The sequence below is a fragment of the Sturnira hondurensis genome, unplaced genomic scaffold, assembly GCF_014824575.4.
Source record: "Sturnira hondurensis isolate 20B ecotype Veracruz unplaced genomic scaffold, ASM1482457v3 Scaffold0006413, whole genome shotgun sequence".
Lineage (NCBI taxonomy): Eukaryota > Metazoa > Chordata > Mammalia > Chiroptera > Phyllostomidae > Sturnira > Sturnira hondurensis.
Genome location: NW_028079044.1, coordinates 26,905,499 through 26,930,296, shown reverse-complemented (window position 1 = coordinate 26,930,296; position 24,798 = coordinate 26,905,499). Strand labels below are relative to the sequence as shown.

The following is a 24,798-nucleotide window of genomic DNA, read 5'->3' as shown; positions in this document are numbered from 1 at the left end:
TCCTCTGAGTGACAAGGTGCAAACTTCACGTTGCCTGGCACTGAGCTGGCTGGGATGGGGGTGGGGCTTCTCCTTCGTAACAGGGGCTGCGAGTGGCCTAACCTCCTACAGGGGCCGTGCTGTCAGCATTAGGGCTACTCCAAGAGGCTTTCTCTGCTGGCAAGACCACCCTCATGACTGCAGAGACACACAGTGCTCACAGGGCATGTCCCCACCAGAGTCCCTGTAAGAAGGGGTGAGGTCCCCTCCTGGAGCACCTACGAATTGTTCGGCCAGGCCTGGCCCTGGCAGGCCTCCCGCTGTAGTCCTAAGCAAGGTGAGTCCCCTCCTGGTCCCCACCTGTTCTGCACCAGGGGTTGGATGGATTTCACAGCACACATGACACGGAGATCAAGGAGTATGCTTTACCAGGAAAAGGAACCACTGGCAGAGGGCGGTAAGTGAAAAGGCAAGAGGAATCCCAGGTCCCCAGATTCTCTCATCAGCGTGAGAAGTGTGCTCCAGCCCAGGCTGCTGGGCTGCAGTTTGGTCTGTGCCCCGTGAAGATCCCCTTTCCCCTTGGGCCTCTCTTTATGCAGGGTAGTCTTAGGAAAGCAGCTTTGTCAGTGGGGAATACCCACCAGGCTTTGGCCAGTGGCCTGGAGCCTGGGGCCAGTGGGTGGGGGTGGGGAGTGTGGAGGTGCAGAGCCAGTGCACAGAAAATGCGTTTTCTGGACGAAGGAGCCACAGTAGGCTCCAGGTCAGCCCTTCCCTTTCCTGTAGGCCTGGAGAGCCTAGGGGAGGGGGTGGGTCTGTGACCTCATCACTCTGCATTAAAACTGCATGTGACCACGTCTTGAACACTTGGGCCTGGACTCCAGGCTGTCTTCCCAAGGAAGAGGCAATGGCAAGCTGCCTAACATCAAGTACAAACCAAGCCCGTGGCTTCTGGAAACATTCACAAAGCAGAATTGGCTCTTAGCAGAATCAACAGCTTCATTTTGGTATCAGATAAGCATCTCCCTTCCTGAGAAGTGATTTGAATTAGAAATGCTTCATTTGGACCCCTGGGCTAGAGCGACAAGTCTGGGTGAGATCAGATGACTAAAGAACGGTGCACAGGAGGACTTTTATTTAATCCTTATTCTCCCTGTGGGTCTGTGCAGTCGGGGAACCTTGTGACACCACTGACCAGTGTCCAGGAGGAGGACAAGCATGCCAGTGCATGAGTAAGGCCCGGCGGTGTCGGTGAGCACCCACGAGGCCTGGGGTGAGTTAAGGTAAACCATTGTATCCACTTTGGAATAGAAGGACTAAACGGTGGTAAGATCCAAGCCATGTTCTGAAAGAAACAATTTATTTAAAAATAAACTTTCACCCAAGAAAAAAAGGCAAGCAGCTCACATTTCCAGTGATGACTTCTAGATAAAAACCCATGTTCTGAGTTGAGGTTCTGAGACACAGAAAGGGCCACACAGGAAGGCGGTGGTTTTCCTCCCCCAGCTGCCAAGTTCTCTTCAGCCTGAGATGCTGTAAGTATGTTCTCTGCCTAAAGCAGGGGCATCACACTCATTTTCACCAGGGGCAACATCAGCCTCGTGGTTGCCTTCAAAGGGCTGAATGTAATTTTAGGACTGTGTAAATGTAACATCTTAACTAGGGGAAAGGAGCATGGCGCTGCTGCCGGGTAGAAACAAGGTGCTGAGCCGGATAAAACAAGGTGGAGGGCTGGATTCAGTCCTTGGGCCTTGGGCCTTGTGTTTGCCCCCTGTGGCCTAAAGGAAAGCAACTGAACAAAATCCACAAAAGGAAAATCCTATGGGGCAAACAGTGGTGTCTTTAGCTGAGAATCTTGTTTGAAATAATCTAAATTATTTACTAAGCACCAACATCTTTCTGGATGCTTATTCCTAGGATCAGTAATTCCTTGACATATATATTTTCAATAGTGTTCACCATTTTACCAGTGAAAAAGCTATGGCAATGTCTTTCAACAGGTGAGAGGAAAGACAAATTGTGGTACATGCAGACAACGGAATACTACTCAGCACTAAAAAGAAGTGAGCTTTCAAGCCACAGAAGGGTATGGTGGAAACTGAAATGCATTTTACTAAATGAAAGAAGCCAGGGTGAAAAGGCGAAAGACAGTATAATTCTAACTATATGACATTCTGATAATGGAAAAACGATGAATACAGTCAAAAGATCAGTGGTTGCCAGGTGTTGGGGGTAAGGTCTGACGAGTAGGTGGAGCACAGAGGAGTTTTAGAGAAGGGAAACTATACTGTGTGATACTACACTGGCGCATACATATTATGCAGTTATCAAAATTCATAGAATGTGCAACTCGAGAGTCTAAGATAAATTATGAACTTTGATTGAAAACAACAACAGCTGTGGCAATTACTTAGGCATCATCCGTGTTCCCTCTGGCGCACCTCCACCATCCTTTGTCACTGCCAGCACCAAGTGCTCAGTTGGTATTGATCAAATGAACAGCAGAGTGATTGTCTGCTAGCAGACTCAGCTGTATTCAGTTAGCAGGCAGGCCTTTCTTTTAGCCCGGAAATGAATCGTGATTTGTCCAAACCAGTGATGGCAACTGTTTCCCTGTGCAGTGACTGGCCCAGGAGTGGGGTGCGTGACCCAGTTCTGGTCAATGAGACGTGAGAGCGGGACCGATGTTTAGCTGTAACGCACCAGAATGGTGGTACTAGCTGTTAAATTATTCAACTACGTCTCCACCAGGTGATAAACGCCCACCTCTTGTCCCAGACCCCCTGCATCTCCCCACAACCCAGCATCTACAGGCTACATCTGGCATGGCAGTGAGCCTCCAAGGTTTTGCTCTAGGTCTACAACCTGCTTTTGATCTGTTCTGATTATCGGAGGGATGTTTCTAAGAAAAATTCCTCCCTGAATAAAAAAGCAGAGGCCCATGGCCTTTTGCTCAAACCCTTCTTCCCGACTTAACACAATTGTGTGGCACTGTGTCAGCCATCTTGTCACCGTGAAGCAACAGGAAGGTAAACAGAGTCCTTAGTGGTACAACTGAGCCACGCCACATCAAACCCAGAGCTGTCCTCCTTCTAACTGTTTTATTATATCAGACAATTAAATATCTTTCATACCTGCCTTGATTAGTTAGTTCTTCTATTACTTGCAGCTGAACACATCCTGAGCCATATAGACCCTGGTTCAAAGCGTGAAGTAATAATAATGCTGACTGACTGTGTGTCAAACACTGTGCTAAACTATTTGTGCTCACCATCTCCTTTGTTCTTCTCAGTAACTTAAGAAACAAAATGAGGCTTGAAACAATAAGAAAACTGAGGCTTGGAAAATTTTTTATTTTATTTTATTTTATTTTTTAATATATTTTATTGATTATACCATTACAGTTGTTCTATTCCTCCCCTTCATTCCCCTCCACCCGCACACTCCCTCCCCCACCATTCTCCCCCCCTTAGTTTATAACCACGTGTCTCAAATTCTTTAGATTCTATATTTCCCCCACTATTCTCGCCTTCCCCCCTATCTATTTTCTACCTACTGTCTATGCTATTTTCTGTGCCTTCTCCCCCCTTCTCCCCCTCCCACCCCTCTGTTGCTAACCCTCCATGTGTTCTTCATTTCTATGGTTCCACTCCTGATCTAGCTGTCCTCTTGGTTTGCTTTTGTTTTAGGTGTGGTTGTTAATAACTGTGTGTTTGCTGTCCTTTCACTGTTAATATTTTTCATCTTCTTTTTCTTATATAAGTCCCTTTAGCATTTCATATAATAAGGGCTTGGTGATGATGAACTCCTTGAACTTGACCTTATCTGAGAAGCACTTTATCTGTCCTTCCATTCTAAATGAAAGTTTTGCTGGATAAAGCAATCTTGGCTGTAGGTCTTTGGATTTCATGACTTGGAATACTTCTTTCCAGCCCCTTCTTGCCTGTAAGGTCTCTTTTGAGAAATCCGCTGACAGTCTGATGGGTACTCCTTTGTAGGTGACTGTCCCCTTATCCCTTGCTGCTTCTAGGATTCTCTCCTTCATTTTGGTCTTGGCTAATGTAATTATGATGTGCCTTGGTGTGTTCCTTCTTGGGTCCAACTTCTTTGGCACTCTCTGAGCTTCCTGGATTTCCTGGAAGTCTATTTCCTTTGCCAGACTGGGGAAGTTCTCCTTTATTATTTGTTCAAATAAGTTTTCCACTCGTGGCTGTTTCTTTCCCCCTTCTGGTACCCCTATAATCCGGATGTTGGAACGTTTAAAGATGTCCTGGAGGTTCCTAAGCCTCTCCTCATTTTTTTGAATTCTCATTTCTTCATTCCTTTCTGGTGGGATGTTTTGTTCTTCCTTCTGGTCCATTCCATTGATTTGAGTCCCAGTTTCCTTTCCATCACTATTGGTTTCCTGTGCATCTCCCTTCATTTCAATTAGTTTAGCCTTCATATGTTCCTCTAATTTGTGACTATGTTCCTCTAATTTGTGACTATAATCTACCAGTTCTGTGAGCATCCTGATAAATAGTGTCTTGAATTGTGCTTTTGAGAGGCTGGCAATTTCTTGGTCGCTTAGAGTTATTGGCTCTGGGACTTTGAGTTCTTCTTGCATCATCTTTTGGGCTGTTCGTGCCTGTTCCATAGCAGGATCAGAGCCCTAAAGTGTTCACTAGAACAGGGCAACTAAGTCGCTCGGTTGTGACGTTGTATGTGGGGGCGGGGTCAAAGAGGGACAATGGCTTCCCATCTGCCGCCTGCTGCCAAGGCCCCCAATGGCACCGCAGCCACCACCGTCACCAGGCCCACGTGTTTCGTTCCACTGCAGGCGAGTGTGCCACCGCCGTCAGCCCTCCACCCCTAGGTTCGCCCCCTGGGGCCTGTGTGGTCCGTCTCACTGTGCGCGAATGTGCGACTGCGGTCAGTCTGCCCCACACCCCGACTGGTTCCGGGCTGCCTGCGGGCCTAGGTCAGGGGATCTGTCCTGCCCGACCTAGCTCTGCTGCTGGCTCCGCCTCTCTTACCGTCCCCGTTGAACGGTTCATAGTTGTCGGACTTCCGTATAATTCCGTTTTCTGGTCTTTGGGTGTGTCCTAGTTCTCCAAACCTTTGTTGTGTTCAAACTTGGTTGTGGGAGAAGGCACAGTGTTTCCACCTATGCCTCCATCTTGGTGGAAGTCCCCAAAAATTTTTAAGAACTTACTCAAACTTGCAAAACTAGCAAGTAGTAAAGCTAGGATACACCCCCAGCTCTGGACTGAACTAGGACTCAAATTGTTTCATTCTTAGCCTTGTTTTTTGTGTTGGTCCTGACTACACACAAAGAAACTCTTGTGGGGAGATTGTTGGGGAAAGGGAGGAATCACCCTGGAAAGGTTGTGGGTCCCCCAGATAGGTCTCAGGCATGCGGCAGTTCCTTGACCTAGGTCTGCACTCCAAGTGGGGCCCCTGCTGTGCAGGCCAAGAAACTCAATCGTTCATTCTGCCAGTGCTAAGTGAGTTCTAGGTACCTGCCTCACGAAGACCAGAAAGTCCATGAGAAGAGGTATCAAGCAGACCTGATGCTTGTGTGCATTTGCTGGTCAGTACCTACTCCTCCTTGAGGCTTGGAGAGGCAAGTTCACAGAAACTAGGTTATAATCAGGCACTGCCTGCCGGGCACGGATCTGGCATGGGTAGTGAGCTCGTCATCCCAACTGCAGACGTTACCAAGCTTGGCAAACAGAAGTGGAACTCATTCAGGGGACCAGGACACTCACCCTGCACACAGTGAGGTCACTGGGTTTCCTTGGCTGAACATTGCCTCACTGGGTTTTCACATTCTGTTTTTGGTTGTGCGATGCCTTCCGCAGCTCGCTGAGGGCTTATCATCTAACACCAAGTCATTCCCCGTAGGCATGAATTTGCCCGTGTGTGTGCAGCCACTATGATTTTCCTTCACTATTAAACTCTCTGGCAGCACTCTTATTTCTGAATCCTTTTATTCTAAGGCTCCACATAGCTCAGTCCCACGTGGTGCTTTCAAAGAAGCACCCTCTGGCCACCAGCATAATTTACAGACGCCTCCCCCTTCACCTGGATGTCTCGAGAACATTCAAAGGCAGACTCCACAGCAACGTGGCTCAGAGCCCCTGTCTCCTCCTTCTGGTCCTGAGATTCCCACGGTTCCTCCAGGGCCTCTGGCACCCTAAAGCACACACTCGCTCGGCCTGCCCAGGTGACTTTTCTTCCTTTCTCTCTCCTCCCTACTACACAGCTCTTTATTCTATAAATCGACTTGCCGCTCTGGCTAAGGCCTTTCCCCTTTCTGTCCTCCTTTTCTTCCCTCTCCTGGCTCAGCATCACAAACGCTATCCCATTAGTGGGTGTGAGAGAAGGACGGAGAGGGTGGGAAAGCAGGAAATGGGTGGTAATATGTTTGCCCCAATGAACATCTCGGCCAGCAGCCACCGTGCTGGGCCCTGAGCACAAAGTGGTGCCCAAGGCAGGCCACCAGCTCCCATGGAGGCCCCAGGTTCTCGAGAAAGAGATGAGTGGCCGCGGCGTCCCCCAGCCTGAGGAAGCTCTGACGGACCGATATGTGGACAGAGGCGGGGCTCACAGTGCGCATGGAGGACTGTGTGGCTGTATTACACAGCTGTTCGGGGCTATCTTGCTGCACCACCACCGGGACTCACAGCTGAGAACCTAGAGTCCGTGAAGAGAAAGACCGCAGAGAGGAAGAGGGACTGGTTGGGGGGCGTGAGGAGACGTCACAGTGCTTCTGGTGGGCGGAGAGCAGCCTCGCCTCGGTCAGGGAGAGAGAGCCAGGGCTATGCATCCTCCTTCCTGCTACACTAACGGGAGACCAGGACGGGGAGGCCACCGCTGCCAGCCATGGGACATATTGGCTGCAGTTACATCCAGCTTCTCTGTCTCATGGGGGTGGAGGAATGGAGAGATGTGTGAAGACTCGTGTGAAGGAGGGGAGGTGCAAGCTCGCAGGAACTAGAATGCACGCTGAGTCGCTGCATGGATGCCCCATCATTTATTCTGATGCCTCTACTTTAACCACCGCCACCACCCTAGGCTTGTTTGTGTTTCCTGCCCCAGGTTTTTGCCATTACAAATAATGTGGCTACAAACATCCTTGCACATCAGCCTCGGGTGCATTGGATTCTGTGAGGTAGATTCCCGGGAATGGAGTTGCTGAGTCCAAATTTAATTTTTTTATTTTAATAGATGTTGTCAGGTTGTTTCCAAAATGCCAGTAATCATTTGCAGTTCCACCAACCATGCATGAGAGGTCCCTCTCTGTGCATCACTGCCAACAAAAGTGTTCCACCTATTTTCATTTGTTCTAGTCTGGTAGATATAAAGTTACCCTCATTTGCATTTCTCTGATCTCTGGTGAGTTTTCCATGTTTGTTGCTAGTAAGACCTGTCTTTCTCTGAGTTGCCCTTTCTTCCTCCTCTTCTTTCCTGGCATAAATATTATAAGTATTTTACTCTGAAAATGTATGTCCTTCAGCTTGAGAAAGTTATTTTCTATTATTTATTTGATCACGTTCTACCCTTATTTTCCATGTTCACTGTGTTGTTTGGGAACTCTTATTAATATCAGCCCGAAGCATTAGCTGGAGCCCCACGGAGATGGAGTGCAACCCGTGCTGGTTCTTGTCACCTCCACCCTTCGTGCTGTCTGCCTTTGCTTATGGGGCCAAACACATACACCTGGCCCAGGAGTCAGAGCCCATGAAGGAGCATCAGGAAAAGGTAAAGCAGGTTGTGGCTGGGGCTCGTTACACAGGAGATGAACCTGCAGATAATTTAATAATTTGAGCTGCCAGTTAGTTGCTGCTTCACTTCACCCTCCAAATTGCTCAAGAATTTCTCTGTGGCTTGCCCTTACTGAAATATATAAAGAGGGGAATGCCGGGAAATGTAGTTCAACCTAGCCAAGTTGACACATTACAAAGTCACCACAACTTCCTTTGAAATCTTATTTAATTTTTGTATAGCATATTTAATACTCATATACAGGTAACACAAAAAAGCTATGTGCCAGCTACTGTTCTAAGCATTTCATGTATTTTAACTTATTTAATTTTATAATGCTCCTAAGAGGTAGTTATTATTATTAATAACCCAATTTTACAAAAGGAGAAGCTGAAAACAGGAAGTTAAATTACATTGCTGTACATGACCTTACGTTGCCTAATGTCACACAGCTGGTAGGTGGCAAAGCTGAATTTTAAACCCAGAGAGTCTGACTCCAGGGTTTGTGTGCTCCACACCCCACTATGCGAAGACGGCATTGCCCCCGGCCAAGTGGATATTTTAAAGCGAAAATGGGTGAGCTGTAGAGCGTTATTCAGGGACTTGTTTGCTTATTTGGTTGGTTGTGTTTTCACTTGAACTCTCCCAGTGCAAGTGGTTTGTTGAGTTTTCTGTGCCAAGGAACCTGTGTTCCAGTAGACAGAGGGTCAGGATTAAAACGAGCTGCCGGGAGACTCTGCATTTTGTACTAACCTTGGTCCCCTGCTTTAACCTCATGAATGCAGGCCCTGCCCAAAGAGGGATGACTCGGGCTCTCAGGAGAGAGGTGGGAGCTGGCTCTGGGCTCCTTCTGTCTCTCTGAAGGTTCTGGGCTCCTGGGGGCTGAGTTCCCCCAGCTTGGCATAGCTTCTGCACCCTGTGCAAGTCTGCCTCACACACAAGAACTAACGTTCACTTTGCCCCCAGTGCTTTTCCCGTGGCTACTGGGAGAAAGCACAGGGCTCCAACGTGTTTAAGGACAGCCTAGGGTCTTCAACAATGAACATTAATTTAGCTTTAGTCACTGGGAAATCACAGAAATGTCAAGCCACCTCCCTATCCCTTTTGCCTTGGAGAAAGTGGGCCATTAGAAGGGGTGAGGGCAGCTGGCCCTCCCAGTATTTTGTAACCCTGCCTTCCTGCCGAGAAGCCTTCATTTCTTGTCCATGTCTGCTGAAGCTTTGGCCACCCCCAAGGACCTAGATGAGGGTAGGATTGCCCAGCATCCCCTGTTCCTTCCAGGAGCCAGAGACCAGCCCTGTGCCTAGCACACAACATTCCCATCTGCACTCCTGGTCCCCACCACCTGGGATCCCTATGGTCAGTGCAGGATTTGACCTAGAAGCTCTCCACCAGTACTGATTCCAAACTCAGAATCCTGGGTGGGTGCAGGGGGTGGGGGGAATCTTGGAATTGCAAAACTAGCCCCTTGTCTGCTCACCAGTCTGCTGCCAGGAGCCCCTCCAGCCCATGAAGAAAACAGGCTGGGACGTGACTGTGGCTCCCCATCTTAGTGTCTCTCAAACTGTAGTATGCACGGGATTCACCTGGAGGGCTTAGTACCCCAAGCCCCACCCCAGAGCTTCTGACTCTGGGCCTGGATGGGGCCTGAGGACATACATTCTCACAAGTTCTCAGGCAGAACCTCAACCTCTACTAGGGGTACCCCACTCTGAGAACCACTGTTTAATGGACCACCACCTTCTCCTCTGGGGCACAACACTGTTCCAATACTGACTGCCAAATTTTTGCTGCCAACCTGGCCAGGGAACAGCCTAGAAAGCTGCCCAGAGGCCGTCTTTCCTGCACACTCCGCGCCTCGCTGCAGCGCTGGGCTGACAGCATCAGCAAAAGCCGGGGGAAAGCCAGGGGCCCAATAGCCAAAGGAGGTCCAGCCCTCTAGGGATTCTCATTGCCTACACAACACATTTCCTGTGGCCCGAACTTGTTGCCAAGCACCACACTGTGTTGGGGGCTAAGCAAGACGTTCATAAACCGAGACCCATTCATTACTGGCTCTGAAAACCAGTGCAAACACCCTCCCTGCTCTCCAGGCCAACCCGTGCAGTGACCATCCCCTCGCAGGCCTGTGCAGGGGAAGGACCGGAAATGCAGCCCGCCGGGCAGGAAGTCTGAGAACTACTTCCTGTGCCAGCTGATGCCAAAACCCATCCCGCTGAAGCTCGGAGGAGGCTAGTTCGAAGCTCCCTCACTCAGCATGATCTCCCTTATCCTTAAAGAGCCGGTGCCCCGACCTGGTATTCAAAACCAGAAGTGAGTGGCCAGCCTGGAAGTTCGGGGCCTCGGGCATTGCAGTGAATGCGCGGAGGCGCCAGGGCCGCCCCACGGGACAAGAGTCCGCTTCTCAAACCCGCGTGCACGTGTGGTGGGCTCTCCCTCCTTGGCTTCCAGGTAAAGACACCGTTTTCTTACTCTTTCCCCCCTCCTTGGCCCCCTTCCCATGATCATCAACTTCAGGTGAAAAGTGAGGCTTTTGCATAAACTGCAGTGGCCTCCTTGGTGTTTCACACCTGGACTGCCAGGTCCTTCCCTGAGCCCTGACCCCTAACGTGGATTAAAGGGTGGGTAGGTCAGCAGGTGCTTAGGTATTCCTCTACGAAGTGCCTCCCAACAGCACGGCAGTAATTCAGAAAGACGGTGCCTGCTCCCTAAGGCCCCCACAGGCAACACTCACCTAAGTAGAAACGCTTCTATTGCCCTTGCTCTCGTGCTGACTACCAGAAATTTGTCATTTACTTAACTAACTTTAAAATGGGTCCAAGAAAGTTCAGAAAACTGCATGTAGATGAGAAGTTCTCATTTTAAACACAAAGAGGTGCATAAGTTTTACTAAAATAAAATTAGTTCCTCTCTGCCAATGCAAATAAGTTTAAAAATATTTATTTAAACATTTACTTCAAGGGGATGCTAAATTGTAGCTTGCAACAGATCTCTGCCTGACCCCGTGTAAACTCCGTGAGTATGTTGTGAGCATGTACAGTTTTCTGGATGAGCATCCACAGTTTTCATTGCATTTTCAAAAGAGCCCTGAACAACCCCACCACCTGGAAAAGGGTGGGGACCACAGGCTCAGATAAAGCTCCCAAGTCACTCCTGACCTGTCCTCCCTGCCATCCTTCCCTCTGCCCAAATGTCTTCATTCTTGGCTTTCTGAGTGGATCTGGGAGTGACTATACTGCAGCCAGGTGTGCAACGAATGGGTTACCACCAATCTCTGAATTGAAATGAGCTGGAGGAGTTTTATGATCCCAGTGAAATAATGAATGTAAACTACTTTGCAGGATTATACAAAAGTATGGAGTAAAGGAAAATTAAGGGTTTGCCAGTATGATGAATATTGATGTGATGACTGATCCCTAATCTCTTTAAAAACCGACCTACCTGCTGCCTGTTCAATGTTTTAAGTGTTGAAAGGCACTACTAATAATAGCTAACGCATGGTAGCAGCTTCCTGTTTTACTTACTCACATGCCAGCCCTGCGAGTTTAAGTAGTGTATCCCTTTTTACCGGAGGGAACTGGGGCCTGGAGAGTTTAAGGTGACTTGTCCAAATTACACTTTGTCCTCCAGCTCTTAATCACTAATATTAAGCAACTACTGTGTGCCAGGAACTGTGCTAAGCGTGCTGTGAGTGTTGACTTACGGACTCTTCACAACAAATCTATGGAACGAGTATTATTATTGCTCTCGTTTTACAGAAGCCAAAACTGACCTAGAGATTGCCTATCTCCTGCCACAAGAACTTACAGTGGAGCTGAGTTTTATCCCCGACAGTCTTACTCTAGAGTTCACACACTTAACCCTTGCACTGAGATGACAGGCTTTAAGGAGCTGTAAAAAGCAGCCTTCCTATGAGCATGAGAGCCATTCTTTAAAGGTGGTGTATGTTATTGTAGGATTTGAGCTCTTTTTTAAGGTTCAAAAACTCACGAGTGATGAGCAATTTCTTCAGCCTTCTCACACCTTCCACGGTCGCACATTGGTTTCATCAGACATTCACTGTATACCTACCATCCGGAGAGCACTGGGCAAGGGGTCATTGGGGCTGCGGTGATGAACTAGAGTGGTCTGTGCCCTCAGGGAGTCCCTGTCAAGTTGCCAGAGAGAGGAAACACCACAGAAAACAGGCTGATGAGAATTCTGTGGCTGTTGCTGGCTGTCAGGTGCCCTGGTGGGGAGGGCAGGAGGTATGATGGCGTCAGGGTTTTAAGTGGCGTCTGCAGCCTGGGGAGAAACCCTGGGAGATTGCTCAAGCCCACTAGCTCCTCTGCTGGTTCCAAACTGCAAGAAAAAGGATGATTTGGTCTCTGCATCCAGCTGGTCACATGCCAAGGCAGATTTTTGTTTTCCCTGCCCAATGCACGGACACATTTCAGAGTTGTGGGGTTCTTGTGGTCACACTGGAACAGACCCTTCTCTCGACACTTCCGGTCTGGTGTTGGGGACATTGAGCCCTTGAGGTCCCTGCCTGCCCATTTCCCAACTGATGATTAACTGTAGCTGCCGACCCAGCATTACATAAGAGGATTATGAAACTCTGTAACAGGGAGGTAGGTGATCTGTTATAAATAGACAAAAACCTCATTACTGTGCTGCTTTGAGACTCAGAGACACCTAGTGGCAGAAAATTATATCACAGGCCTAGCGGATCCTCTCTAATTGACTTTTTAAAAATTATAATTTATGAACCTGTACATGCCCAAATTGGAAGGCTTTGGATTAAATTATTTTGAAAGAAAAGGAATGTACACACTTTAAATTTGTAGTAGTACAGTATTATCTTTAATGAAAAGTACAATAAACCTACTTTAAGCTTGTTCTCCCCAAAGTTTTAAATGTACGCAAGTGTATATAGTGTGTGAAAGAGAAATTTGGGATATAATGACTCTATTAATAGCTTCTATATGCTCACCTGTCATGATCCTGAACTTTTTTTAAAAAAGAAAAGATTTGATTTATTTTTAGAGAGGGGAAGGGAGGGAGAAAGAGGGGGAGAGAGAGAAACATCGATGTGCAGTGGAAACACCCAGCCATTGCCTCTCGCACACCCCCAACCAGTGACCTGGCCGTCAACCCTGGCACGTGCCACAACTCACTGAGCCATAGCAGCCAGGGCTGAACTTCTTTTGATGTTTTTAGGTTGTATATCAATTTCATAATTATTACTATCAAGTAATAGTTGGCCTTACAGCTAGATGAACCTATGTAGATTGAGCAACTACTAAGTGAAGTATTCAGAAGAATACATAATGAGAAAGCTTCCTCACAATACAGACTAGACAGTGGATTTCCTGGCTGGGGGAAACAGGGAGAGCTGCACGGCAGCCGTCCCAGGGTAGGTGTTGGTGGGCCCCAGAGAACAGACCCCTGATTACCACAGGCCGAGACCTGGGGAGACTGTAAGATCTGTCGTGGAAGGTCAGGGTGGGAGTAGCAGTGGGGCCTGTGTCACGCTCCCTGGCAGAGCCCTGAGGGTGTGGCAAGACCTAGGGGAGAAACGGCATAGTGTAGCATACCATTCATTGTACAGTATATAACCTAGCAGATGGCGCTTGGGCCACCTCCCTGTGGCCTGTACCCCAGAATAACACAGGGGTACCAACAGAACAATTGTACCAACAGAACAATTCCTGTGTGCCCCTGGGTGGCATAGCTGTAGGGGAAGGAAACACTGAACCTCTTGACTCACTGACTGAGGACAGGGTAAGGTGTGCAGTGTCCCGTCAGGTGCCCACGTGGCCAGCGGGCATCCCATTCATCCAGGGCTGGACACTAGGAAAGCTCCCCGTTACTTAGATACGAACCTGGGGGAAAGCAGGTGGGGGAGTAAGTCTCGAACTGAGTGACTCTAAGTTTTGCCTCCCTGGTACAATGGAGATGCCAAATAGAAATGCAGCTGATCTGTAGATAATGGTGAATGTATGATTTCTTTAGTACCTGTATTCGTGGGCTGAGATGTGTGCGGTGTACCTGCTGCATACTCGTAGAACAAGTTGAGACTTTTAGATAAGGCTGTAGGATGTTTTCAATAAACTACCCCTCTTCATAGTAGTTCACAGTAGTTCAAATACATATATGTGCACGCACACACACACAACTAGTGTATTAGTCTGAATCCTAGCTGGAAACTGATGGCGCACTTAAAATGTATCATTTGCAAAGTTGTGGGTAGAATTCACAGAAACTCACAAGGGACCGTGCAGTACCCTGGCGCTAACCAAAGCAGAAAACTGCGTCGCCACTAGACCTGCAGTGGGTAGAGCAGAGGGTTGCTGCATGAACAGGGCCTGCAGACAGGGGTCTGTGCTAGAAGGATGCAGTGTGAAGCCTGCAGCACACCCTGGGCTTTGACACGGGTGAAGGTCTTGGGAAAGGTCCCCTGATCTCATGCTGTCTAATCTCTGCTGGTGCTCCTTCGTTGAAAAACCCAACTGGGAGCCAGGAGGCATGGGAGTCATTGATGGGTCAGCATCTTCACACACAGAGCAGAAGAAAAAAGGGAGCAATTGGGGTTAGCGAGGCAAATGGAAGCTGTTTGACACCAGTGGCTTTGTTCAGACCTTTCCACCTAAAACAGGTTTCTGTGTCATTTGCCGCCTTCCTGTGTCCCTCTGTTGCCCTCCCTGTCCCCTACCAACCGCCCTCCTTTCACCCACCCCACATTCTTGTCATCTCATCATCTGTTGCTCATCATTATTCAAGGTATAATCAGACTTTTTTCTGATTAGAAAAGTAATATGTGCTCATTATTTAAATATGTGAATGTAAAGAAGAAAGTAAAATTCATGTTAATTCCATCACTCAGAGAGATCACTGTTATTGCTTTGCTCTGTATCCCTTTACACATCTTCTCTACATATGTCTGTATATATGCTGAAGAAAAGAATCTTGCCATGCAAAGATATTTTACAGCCTATTTTCCCACTCAATAACTTGCATAACTCAGCCCTGACTACTGTGGCTCAGAGGGTTGGACATTGTACCACAGACCAAAAGATCTCTGGTTCGATTCCCAGTCAGTGCACATGCCTGGGTTATAGGCCGGGTCCCAGGTTGGGGGTGTGCGAGAGGCGACTTATCAGTGTTTCTCTTGCACATGGATGTTTCTCTCCCTCATTCTCCCTCCATTCCCCTCTTTCTAAATAACTAAAATCTTTAAAAAAACAAATTGCATAACTCTTTCCATGTTAATATAGATATATGTCATCATTTTAATAGGTGTATTGTGTACTCTTCACAAATAAACCATAATAAGTCACTTTTTTGAAGAGCACGTAGGTAGTTTCTAATTTTTTGCAGTTATAACCAATGTTGATGAGCATCTTGTGTGCTAGAGTCTTTGCTTGTCTGGTTATTCTCCCAGGACTGTGGTTCTCAAAGTATGTCCCGTGGAACCCCTGGAAATGCCTGAGGGTATCCTGCAGGGGTGAAGCAGGGGCCAGGCTGCAGGACTGCAGCCCCTACCCTGCTTCAGCAATTACAGGGTCTCATCTCTGCTGGATGGTGTGAAAAAAGTTTCACTACTAAATGCAGTAGAAAATCCGGTGCTTTAGGGTATAGTCAAAGAAAAATACAATAGGTCAAAGAGTGTGCATGTTTGAAGATCTGATACGTACTGCCAAATGACTCCTACCCTGAAAGAGCGGGGTAATTCACATTCCTACCAAACGCATTTGTGTGCCCCTGTCCCCCCACACCAGCACTTTCCATTTATACTGCTCTGAAGACAAAAATATTGTTAGAATTTATGAGTCTTTGAGGAGTAATTGTATTAGTTTCCTATTGCTATAGTAATGAATTACCACAACCTTGAGAGCCAAAAGCAATATAAATTCATTAACTTACAAGTCTGGAGGTGAGATCTCCAACCTGGGTCTCACAGGGCAGAAATCAGCGTGCCAGCGTGGTTGCATTCCTTTCTGGACGCTCCGAGGGAGAATCTGTCTCCCTGCCTTTCCTGGCTTTAGAGGCCACCTGCGTTTCTTGGCTTGTGTCCCCTTCCTCCACCTTCAAAGTGCATCACTCTGACTTCTGCTTCTATTCTCACATCTCCTTCTCTGACCCTGACCCTCCTGCCTCCCCCCCTTTCGCTTATGAGGACGCTTGTGGTTACTTTGGGCCCAGCCAGATTACCCAGGACAGTATCCCCATCTGAATATCCTTAACTTAGTCACTCCTGCAGTATCTCTTTTGCTGTGTAAGGTAACAGATTCACAGGTACCAGAGATTAGGACATGACATTTTTGGGAGGCCATTGTTCTGCCTATCATTGTAATGATACAGAGCATGCTCTCTTTTGCTATAGACAGTTTGCAGTTCTTTAATAAGTTATCTATGTGCCCTTCGTTCATTTTGCTACTAGAATATTTGTATTTTTTTAACCGATTTATAAAAAAGTTATATTTTGGAGTTATAACATGTTGCCTATTACATATGTTGTAAACATTTTTTTCCTACATTGCTGGTTTTAAATATTTCGTTGGGCTGCATATTAGTCAGCTGAGGATGCCATAACGGAACACCTTGGACTTGGTGCCTTAGACAGCTGGATTCATCTCCCACAGTTCTGCAGGGTAGAAATGTACGAGTAGGGTGCTGGCGCAGTCAGGTTCTGGTGAGAGTTTTCTCCTCGGCTTGGGGACAGCCATCTTCGCACGGTGTCCTCGCGAGGCAGGGTGGGGGCAGGCAAGCAAGCTGCTTCGTCTGTTCTGCGAGGGCACCACTCCCCCCCAACCCCTTGACCTCATCTGACGCTAATTACCTTTCAAAGCCTCCGTTCAGATGCCAGCACTCTGACTGTTAGAGCTTCAACAAATGACTTTTGTGGGGACACGAACACTTGGTCCGCAATAGAAAGGTTTGCCAAATGGGGTTTCGTGCGGTTAAATCTGCCGAGCATGTTCTCGATGCCATTCTGCCTCGGCGATGCGTTGAGTAAGGCTTGTCTCACCAGAGTCACAAATGTGTACGCACACTGTCTTCTTAAATCCCATATGTTTGCCTTATACTATGTTCAGATTTTCCTCGTTCTGAAATCAGTTTGGGGTAAGGTCTGACTCTCTTTTTTGCCTACTTTGGTCACCACTTTGTTCTTCAAACTAGTCTCGAAGCACATAAGCCTTTGATTGGAGACAGGAGTCCCCGGTCTGCCCTCATCTGGACCTCACCCCATTGGGACTCCCATTCTTCCTCCCCTTTCCACGCTGGTTTCAGAGAACTGTTTTCTGTCTCTCTGGAAAACCCATTCATTCAGTAAAATACCAACAACTAAAGCTGTTTTTTTAAAAAAGAAAATGATAATTTTCTTACTATTTCAGGCATGAATAGCATTCTGTGTATAGCAATTTACAATCAACTCATCTGGATGTGTTACTTATGGCTTCCACATTCCTTTGAATCTTAAAGTTATTTGATCTTCAAAATCAATGAAAAAAACCTACCTGGGGAAGAAATCTATTGAGATATTGTAACTTAAACAAACTTGAACTTCATCTGTTAGGGCTACTCAGTGTCCTAAACAAGGCCAACATGACATATTTGTGCCTGAGAGTGAAGCTTCAGACTGCCACATGGTGAGTTCTAAGTATTGTGAAACAGAATCAATAGTTAATAGGTACAAGTAATACTGGTATATTATTAATAATTATAAAATAACATAACACAGCATATAACATGTCAAGTACAAGTGTAAAATGGTGTTAATGATTAGAACTTAATTATTGTAATAATATTTCCACTGAATCCAATAACTCTTCCATAAGCCCCTACTATCTTCTTCATCTCTGTGTTTCCAGGGGCTAAAAACTGTGCATGGCAACAAAACAAATACTTATTTTTATGTTGGGTATATGGTATGATACATTTTTAAAAGATTTTATTTACTTTTTAGACAGAAAAGGAAGGGGAAAAGGAGGGAGAGGAACGTCAATGTGTGAGAGATATATTGATTGGTTGCCTCTCACATGCCCCCACCTGGGGACCTGGCCTGCAACCCAGGCATGTGCCCTGACTGGGAATCGAACCGGTGACCTTTCGGTGCATAGGCCGGCTCTCAATCCACTGAGCTACACCAGCCAGGGGTACACAATACATTTTAATTAATACTGTGAAAACAATTTTACTAGTTCATGGTTAAACCCTAAAAATGAGTAGTTTCCAATCTACAAATGAGTTGAATTTCAAAGATTTATTTCTAAATCACTTGTTCAAAACTCAGAAGTCATGTAAAAAGATGTTAAGTAGTGGTGAGAGCCAGCCTAGCTATAGGTTTTTTGATTTGTTGAAATTATGTGCATTTTTTCTGAGAAGTGGTTGAAATTATATACATTTGTTATAAGACACGATTTACTTATTTCGAATGATACTGCTGAAGGGAGTCGAGAGTTTTTCACCGTTCTTCTTCTTATCTTTAATACACTGAGTTGCCCCACTATTCATGCTTATCAGCCATATTTACAGCTATGTTTTGATTACTAAATGGGATGCTGAGAAGCTGGGAGAGCAGTGCGTTAATGAAGGAGAGGGCTCCACATTTATGAGATTCCCCCTGGGAAAGGAGATGGTGGAGCAAAGTACTGGCCCCAAGGCCATGGGGGGAAATCCTGCTCAAGGTGCACGAACTTCAGACGACAAAGGTGGTCTGTGCTGCCGCATCTCCTCTACCCTGCTGGTGGTCTTGGCTCCGAATGTTGCCAGAATTAGGGCTGAGTCCGTTGCTCCCATCGTGGGAGGGGAGTTTATGTAACTGGAAAGAGTTTTGGGATTGATGATAATTAAAGAAACAAAAGCAAAGTCAGTTATTAATTCAAGAGAAAACAAAAAGTCAAGTAGGGAGGACAAAGTGATTACAGTATACTACGTGCTTCAGCTGTGAATGAGATTATTACAACCATAAAAGATAAAGTGTGTCTGTTTGCAATTCGTTGCCTTTAGGCTCTAAATTGATCCATCATTGCTTGACCTGTGAAAACAGATCAGGGTCCTTGAACTGTTTTTCCTTTGCAGCTGACATGATGTTAAATGATCAGTAGAGGGCACTGGAGGGACACTGCGAGGGGAAGGGGCTTCTCTTCCTCGTTCTACTGTTTTCTGTTTTGCCTCTTCCTACTCCTCTGCCGTTTCACTGCCAGCATTGGTTGGGTTGGGGAGGCATCCAGTGGCATTCACCCCCGTGAAGTTACAGCAGCCCCTCCTAGATAGCTTCTCACGACTGGATTTCCAATGACTCTCGTTGGCACCCTTGTGGTTGGCTTCTCAGCGCTCCAGAAAGGGGTTTACTGCTTGCCAGCCCTGGCCATGGTTTTTCCACCCACCTGCACCCTGCAGCGGTTTCTCCTGCCTGGCCAGTGAGTGTGGCCCGGAGCAGCTCAGTACACTTCTTTGCCGTACCAGCCTCAGGGAAGGGTATCCCTTCCTTGAGTAGCCTTGCTCATCTCTAGGGTGTTTTAGAGTTCTCCTTCTCCTGTAAGATAACCCTTTATTATATAATAAAGTGATATGAAACTTTCCCTCTATTAATTACTTGTGGCTTCTCTCTCCTAATTGGACCTTGATCAATTAATTCAACACTAAATATTTATCTAACCAAAATTGATACAATTAGTTGGGGAGGGTGGGGAATTGGAGAGAGAGAGAGAGAGAGAGAGAGAGAGTGTGTGTGTGTGTGTGAGAGAGAGAGAGAGAGAGAGAAAGAGCTAAAATCCTTATCTTCCTAAATAGAAAGCTGATAAATAAGATCTGTAGTCTAAGATTGTTAGTAGAACATTTAAAAATGGTTGTATTTCGGGATCAGAAAATAGAGATCTGCTATTTTTGTAACAAGCTTTGTGTTTGTCTCTATGATCATAGATAACTTTGATAAAAATTTAACTGAGAAAAATCACTGGGGTTGAAACAAATAAACAAAAAGGGGAAGAAAGAATGGAAGTTACAGAGTTAGTAGAATATCAAAAAATGTGTCTCTGGGATAGTTTATTTAACACACAATTACACAAGCAAACTAATTTCTGGCCAAGCTAATTTAATGAAATGAGAAAATATTTCTGATTCCCGCCCCTCCCCCCATTCTGTTTTCCCTTGGGGGAGGGGGTGGTGCGGAAGCATAGATAGAGAAAATGTGTCCTCTTGATTACTGAAGCACCAGGATGGAGGGAGTAGAAGCTCCCTTGGAGATACAGCTGTTATAAGGGCCTAGAAGGGGTGGCAAAGACTCCAAATACTTGGGGGCAGCAGCATTATTTTCATGTTTAAAGGAAAGCCCTGTGCTCTACCTTCATTGCCTTCCTAGGGAGTGTACTTCACAGTGTCAGAAGCAGCAGCTCAAATGGATTTCCACTGCCAGTACGTGGGCACGAGTGGAAACACCTCTCCTTTTCCCCGCTGGCACCAAGGCACTTAGTCATTTGAAATACAGCGTGGTCGTTAATAAATTAGCAAAACAGTAGGGAGCCCTTGGATATTTGGGGTTTAGAAAAGCAGCCTTCGTAGGTAAACAGATTCCTCCTTCTCCTGCGCAGGGTGGGGCAGGTCAGAGGGTTCAGAACCTAGGATTGTAGGCAGCACAGTGTGGCTGCAGTGTTGGTGTTTACACAGAGCCAGGTCATTGCTGGTGTCGAAAGGGAACGCAGTACTGTTCATTTTTAGTGGAGTCTCTAACCAAATGAGAATGAGGACAAGGAAGTACAAAATGTGTAATAAATACCTAAGAAAATCTACAGTGGCAGTATTCTAACACAAATATGACAAAGAGCATGTGAATATGAAACTCTTCTTTGTCCCTTGGTTTCCTTCTCTCTAATATAGGAATAGAAAACCATTTTTTTAGAATTAAAAATAACTTGTAGATAATACTACTAGCACAATGTCTGGCTTGTAATAGTAGTAACTAACTGGTCATTACTTATATTTTCATTATTTTTATCATGGCTTTAATTATCCTTAGCACTTGAAAGCAGAGTTGCAACCTCAGAAGGTTGCAGGAGCCAGGCCAGGAATGTGAATGCGGCCAGGGGACCTTGTGACGCTGAGGAGACTGGAGCAGGCGCCCCCTCCAGTGGAGCACCCCTGTTCCGTTCCAGCAAGTCCCAGTCACAGGAGGATGCCCGTCTCCTCCTCATTACTCTCATCCTTTTTTTCAGAAAAAGCTGGAAGTCCAGACTTTATGTGAAATCTCCCCATTTTAAATATTGAGAACTAAACTAATATAGAAGCTGGGCATGAGGAATGTATGAATCAGCTAATGTCAAACAAAGCTCAGTCAGGGGTCTGCTTCGTGCTGTCTGACGCAGAACTCAGTGGACTGATCGGGGACACAAGCAGACCTCGAGGAGCCTCGGGACAAAGAAAATTCCTGCGAAGATTGATTAATAGCTCCTCACCCATGCCTTGTCATTTACCCATACCGTAAAGGGAAACAGACTACAAAATATACCTCATAAACATTGAAGTTAATCCCAACCTTTTCCCATTATTTTCCTATGCAGCAGTTTTCCGTAGAAACTATAAACAGATATACGCTCAACCTCTGATGGTGGTTGGGTGTCCCTTTGTTCTCTCCTGAGAAGAGTCTACTACTCTGTGGAATGGCTTTTCTTGCTTCTTTGTGCTCAATAAAACCTGCATTTCCAATTTAATCTCTTGTCCAGCTCCTATCTTGAATTCCTTCCTGCGTGAAGCCAAGAGACCTCTTGTCTTGTGTCAAGGCTTGCATCCCCCCTAGAGACGTGCCCCTCTGGCGTCAAAGCAGTTTACGTCTGGGGCGAGGATTGCATCCACAAGCCTTGCTTCAAAGAAACAAGCATCCCCCAGCTAGAGGACCCAGCTCTCTCTTTGGGATCCTGGGGCTTTCAGTCTTCCTGAGCAGTCCCCCAGGAGCCCCCCAGGCTCACTGCACACTGCCTCCTCTGGTGAGCTGGCCCTGTGGGCTTTGTCGGTGCTCCTGGGGCCGGAGCACGGCAGGTTACCCTGTGCAGCTCTTACCAGGGGTCCTCCCTGACCCCATCGGCCTGTATAATCAGAAAGATCTGGCCTGAAGCCTTTTCCCCAATTTGGGGATCCTTAACCTCCTCCAGGGCCCTCCAGGAACATGGCTAAGACAGTTATTCACACTAAAATGTTAATGATTTAACAGCTCACCCTTCACAATGGGTGTCTCCATCTTCAAAGGGGAGACTCAGGTAAGGAAATCAGATTGGTTACTAATGCAAGAATTTTAGGGTTCTGGACACTTAAGAGGAGCAAAACCAAATTCTGGTTTTGAAGGAAGCTGCTTCTGAGGCCTGGTTGGAATAAGTCTTCAGGTACCCATGAGGAAAAGATGCTTTTCACTCCGGCTGCTAAGCAGTCATTTGACTCTTAAATTCACCATCCACAAGGACTGTTCACTGTTCTCCAGGTAAAACACACACACACACACACACACACCCAAAAATGTACAATAATCTAGGAAAGAGAGTGGTCACTATAGATTGGTCCAGACGTACCAATTTATTATTTCTAGGTAAAAAAGAATTGGCAATTATTTGCTCTCAGTTCATATCAATAGTTTTCTCCATTTGCCAGTGGATTTTCCCCTGGCTTCTAGAAGCAGGCCTTGCAATTTACGTGTCTGGTCACCAGGTGGTGGAAGTGTGCCGTGACCACGAAGTCTAGCGTTGGCACAGAAGCCCAGTGCACCTTGCATCGAATCACCTGAGAACCAGGGAGAGTTATTACCTTTCCTTTAGCCACGTTCAGCCAAGAGTTCATCAAAAGATTTTCGCTTTTCTGGCAATTCCTGGCTAAAAGCTTGCTGGTACCCTCCTGTTCCCCTCTGGGAGAGTAAAGAGTTGTACTTCGAAAATGTAGGTACCTCAGAACTCTCTTTTAAATAAAAATCAACTCATCTCTGTCATCTGCCACTTTATTTTCCTTTGCCCTTCTAAGGCAGAGGAGAGGAGACCATACCCTCCTATTACAGTCTGAGGAAGGAAGGCGTACTCTGCTTGGAGCAATCCTTGAGGCTTTATTTATTTATAGAGGCTGGAAAAGGGCTTGGGGAAACCTGTCCAGCTGGAGGTGATGGGGACCCCTTCAGGGTGGTGGTGGAGACAGCAGAGGCCGGACATTTCCTCGCTTTCCCCGCAGTATCTGACAGGACGACCAGTGCCTGTGTTTGGAAATTTGGCTCACGGGAAAGGACTGTCTGTGGGTTTTCTGCGTTCTTCACTAATTGTCCTTCCCCTCTAAATACAATAGACCCTCATTATTGACAGCAGTTACGTTTCACAAAGTAAAAGTTGGGTTTCTGCGAGCCTCTGGCCCCATCATTTTCATCAGTTCATCAATATATAACCCTATTTTATGTATGTTTCTGTCTAAAGACACCTTATTTAATATATTGATTTGTTTTATATGATTTTATGTAATGATCTACTATATCTGATATAGTGATTAACACTAAACTCATGGCTAACAGCAGTGTAACTCGTGTCGGAAGTAGCCCTGGAGCTGGGGAACGGCTTTGATTTTTGGCAGAATTTGCGAGTCCATGGCTTTCTGATCAACCTTGCATTGCTCTGTAACCTCATATTTCTCTTTCTCGGTGTCGAAAATCTCCCCCTCCTGGTGTCTGGGCTTGTGCAGCTTCTTCTTCTTGAAGTAAGCGTCAGTGAGATGCTTGGGGATTTTCACACCACCGATGTCAATTTTGGTGGAGGTGGCGATGACAGATTCCTGGTGTGTTCCACACAGAGGAACTTGACTATAGAACAGAGGTCCAGTCACAAGTAGCAAGCTGCTGCCCAGCTGCTTCAGGATAATTGCCTTCTTGCCTCTGTGGCGCTCAGTGAGGATGATCAGAGTGGTCCCAGGAGTGATGCTGGCCCGCAGTTTTCTCACGTGCTGACTGAAGGGCTGCTTGCCACGGCTCAACAGCTTTCTAGGCACGTCTTCAGTAGGACAGTATCTAAGCATTTTGTGAAGTTTCGCTACTCGGGTACCACCATTCTTGTCACCACCAACTGGCTTAGTGATGGTAGCCATAACTTTCTCCTTCTTTTTCTTTTCAACCGTGGATTTAGCTGCGGAGTATTTCCTCCTGTACATGGCCTTTCGGGAATACATAGCTGACCGGAATACCTGCCAGTTCCTCTGACTAGGACGGGACTTCGGCTGCAGTGGGGCTTCCCCTTCTTACGCATCTTGGCCTTGAGGTTCCCCTTCTTAACCTTGCCACCAGCATCAGCCTTCTTGGCTTGGGGTTTCTTCTCCTTAGCATCTGGCTTCTCGGTTTTTTCACCCACCATCTTGCAAGATGGGAAAAAGAGAAACAGTTTTGTTAGATTGTATTGTGATGGCTGTCATATCAGCATACATTTAAAAAAACTTAACAAAATTGGTGAATTTTTGTGCAGTCATTTTAATGTTGAAGATGGAAGAAGATAAACAATGTTTTTGGTGTATTATGCTTTATTATTTCAGGAAAGGTAAAAACAACCGAAATGTAAAAACAGATTTGTGCTGTGGTGAAAAAGGTGCTGTGACTGACTGAGCATGTCCAAAGTGGTTTGTGAAGTTTTTTGGAGCTAATGACATTTTGACCAAATAATTCTTTGCTGTGGCGCTGTCTTATTCATTGGAAGATGTTTAGCGGCACCCTGGCCTCTACCCACTAGAAGCCAACGCGTGACTGCAGGACTCACCCTTTCCTCTTCCTAATCCCTGAAGTTAGTTCCACATCTCAGGGTTTGTGCAGTAGCCTGACGTCAGTGGGCAAAGCAGACTCCTCTTGGTTTTGGTCTGTCTTATCCTGGCCTCCGCTGTGCTGTGCCAGGTGGGGTGGGGGTACCCCCACTGCGGTCTGTAGTCCCGAATCCCTGGAAACGCTCTCCCAGAGCCTTTGCTTCCAGAAGGGCCCCAGTGCCAGCCAGAAGATTGCTCCTCCCCTGGTAGCTCTGGTAATTACTGGTGATTTTACTGCTAATTAAATGATAGTTAATGTTTATTGCACTGTTACTACAGACAACTGTCCATACT

General features: G+C 46.5%; 1 protein-coding gene across 1 annotated transcript; it reads right to left on the bottom strand.

Annotated features, from left to right (window-relative positions):
• Positions 1 to 23,217: 23,217 nt before the first annotated feature.
• On the bottom strand, positions 23,218 to 24,090 carry LOC118988563 (60S ribosomal protein L6-like). The gene is given in 2 exon segments (XM_037048291.1): positions 23,218 to 23,897; positions 23,900 to 24,090. Coding segments are annotated over 2 exon segments (834 nt in total). The 5' UTR covers positions 24,069 to 24,090; the 3' UTR covers positions 23,218 to 23,232.
• Positions 24,091 to 24,798: the final 708 nt, after the last annotated feature.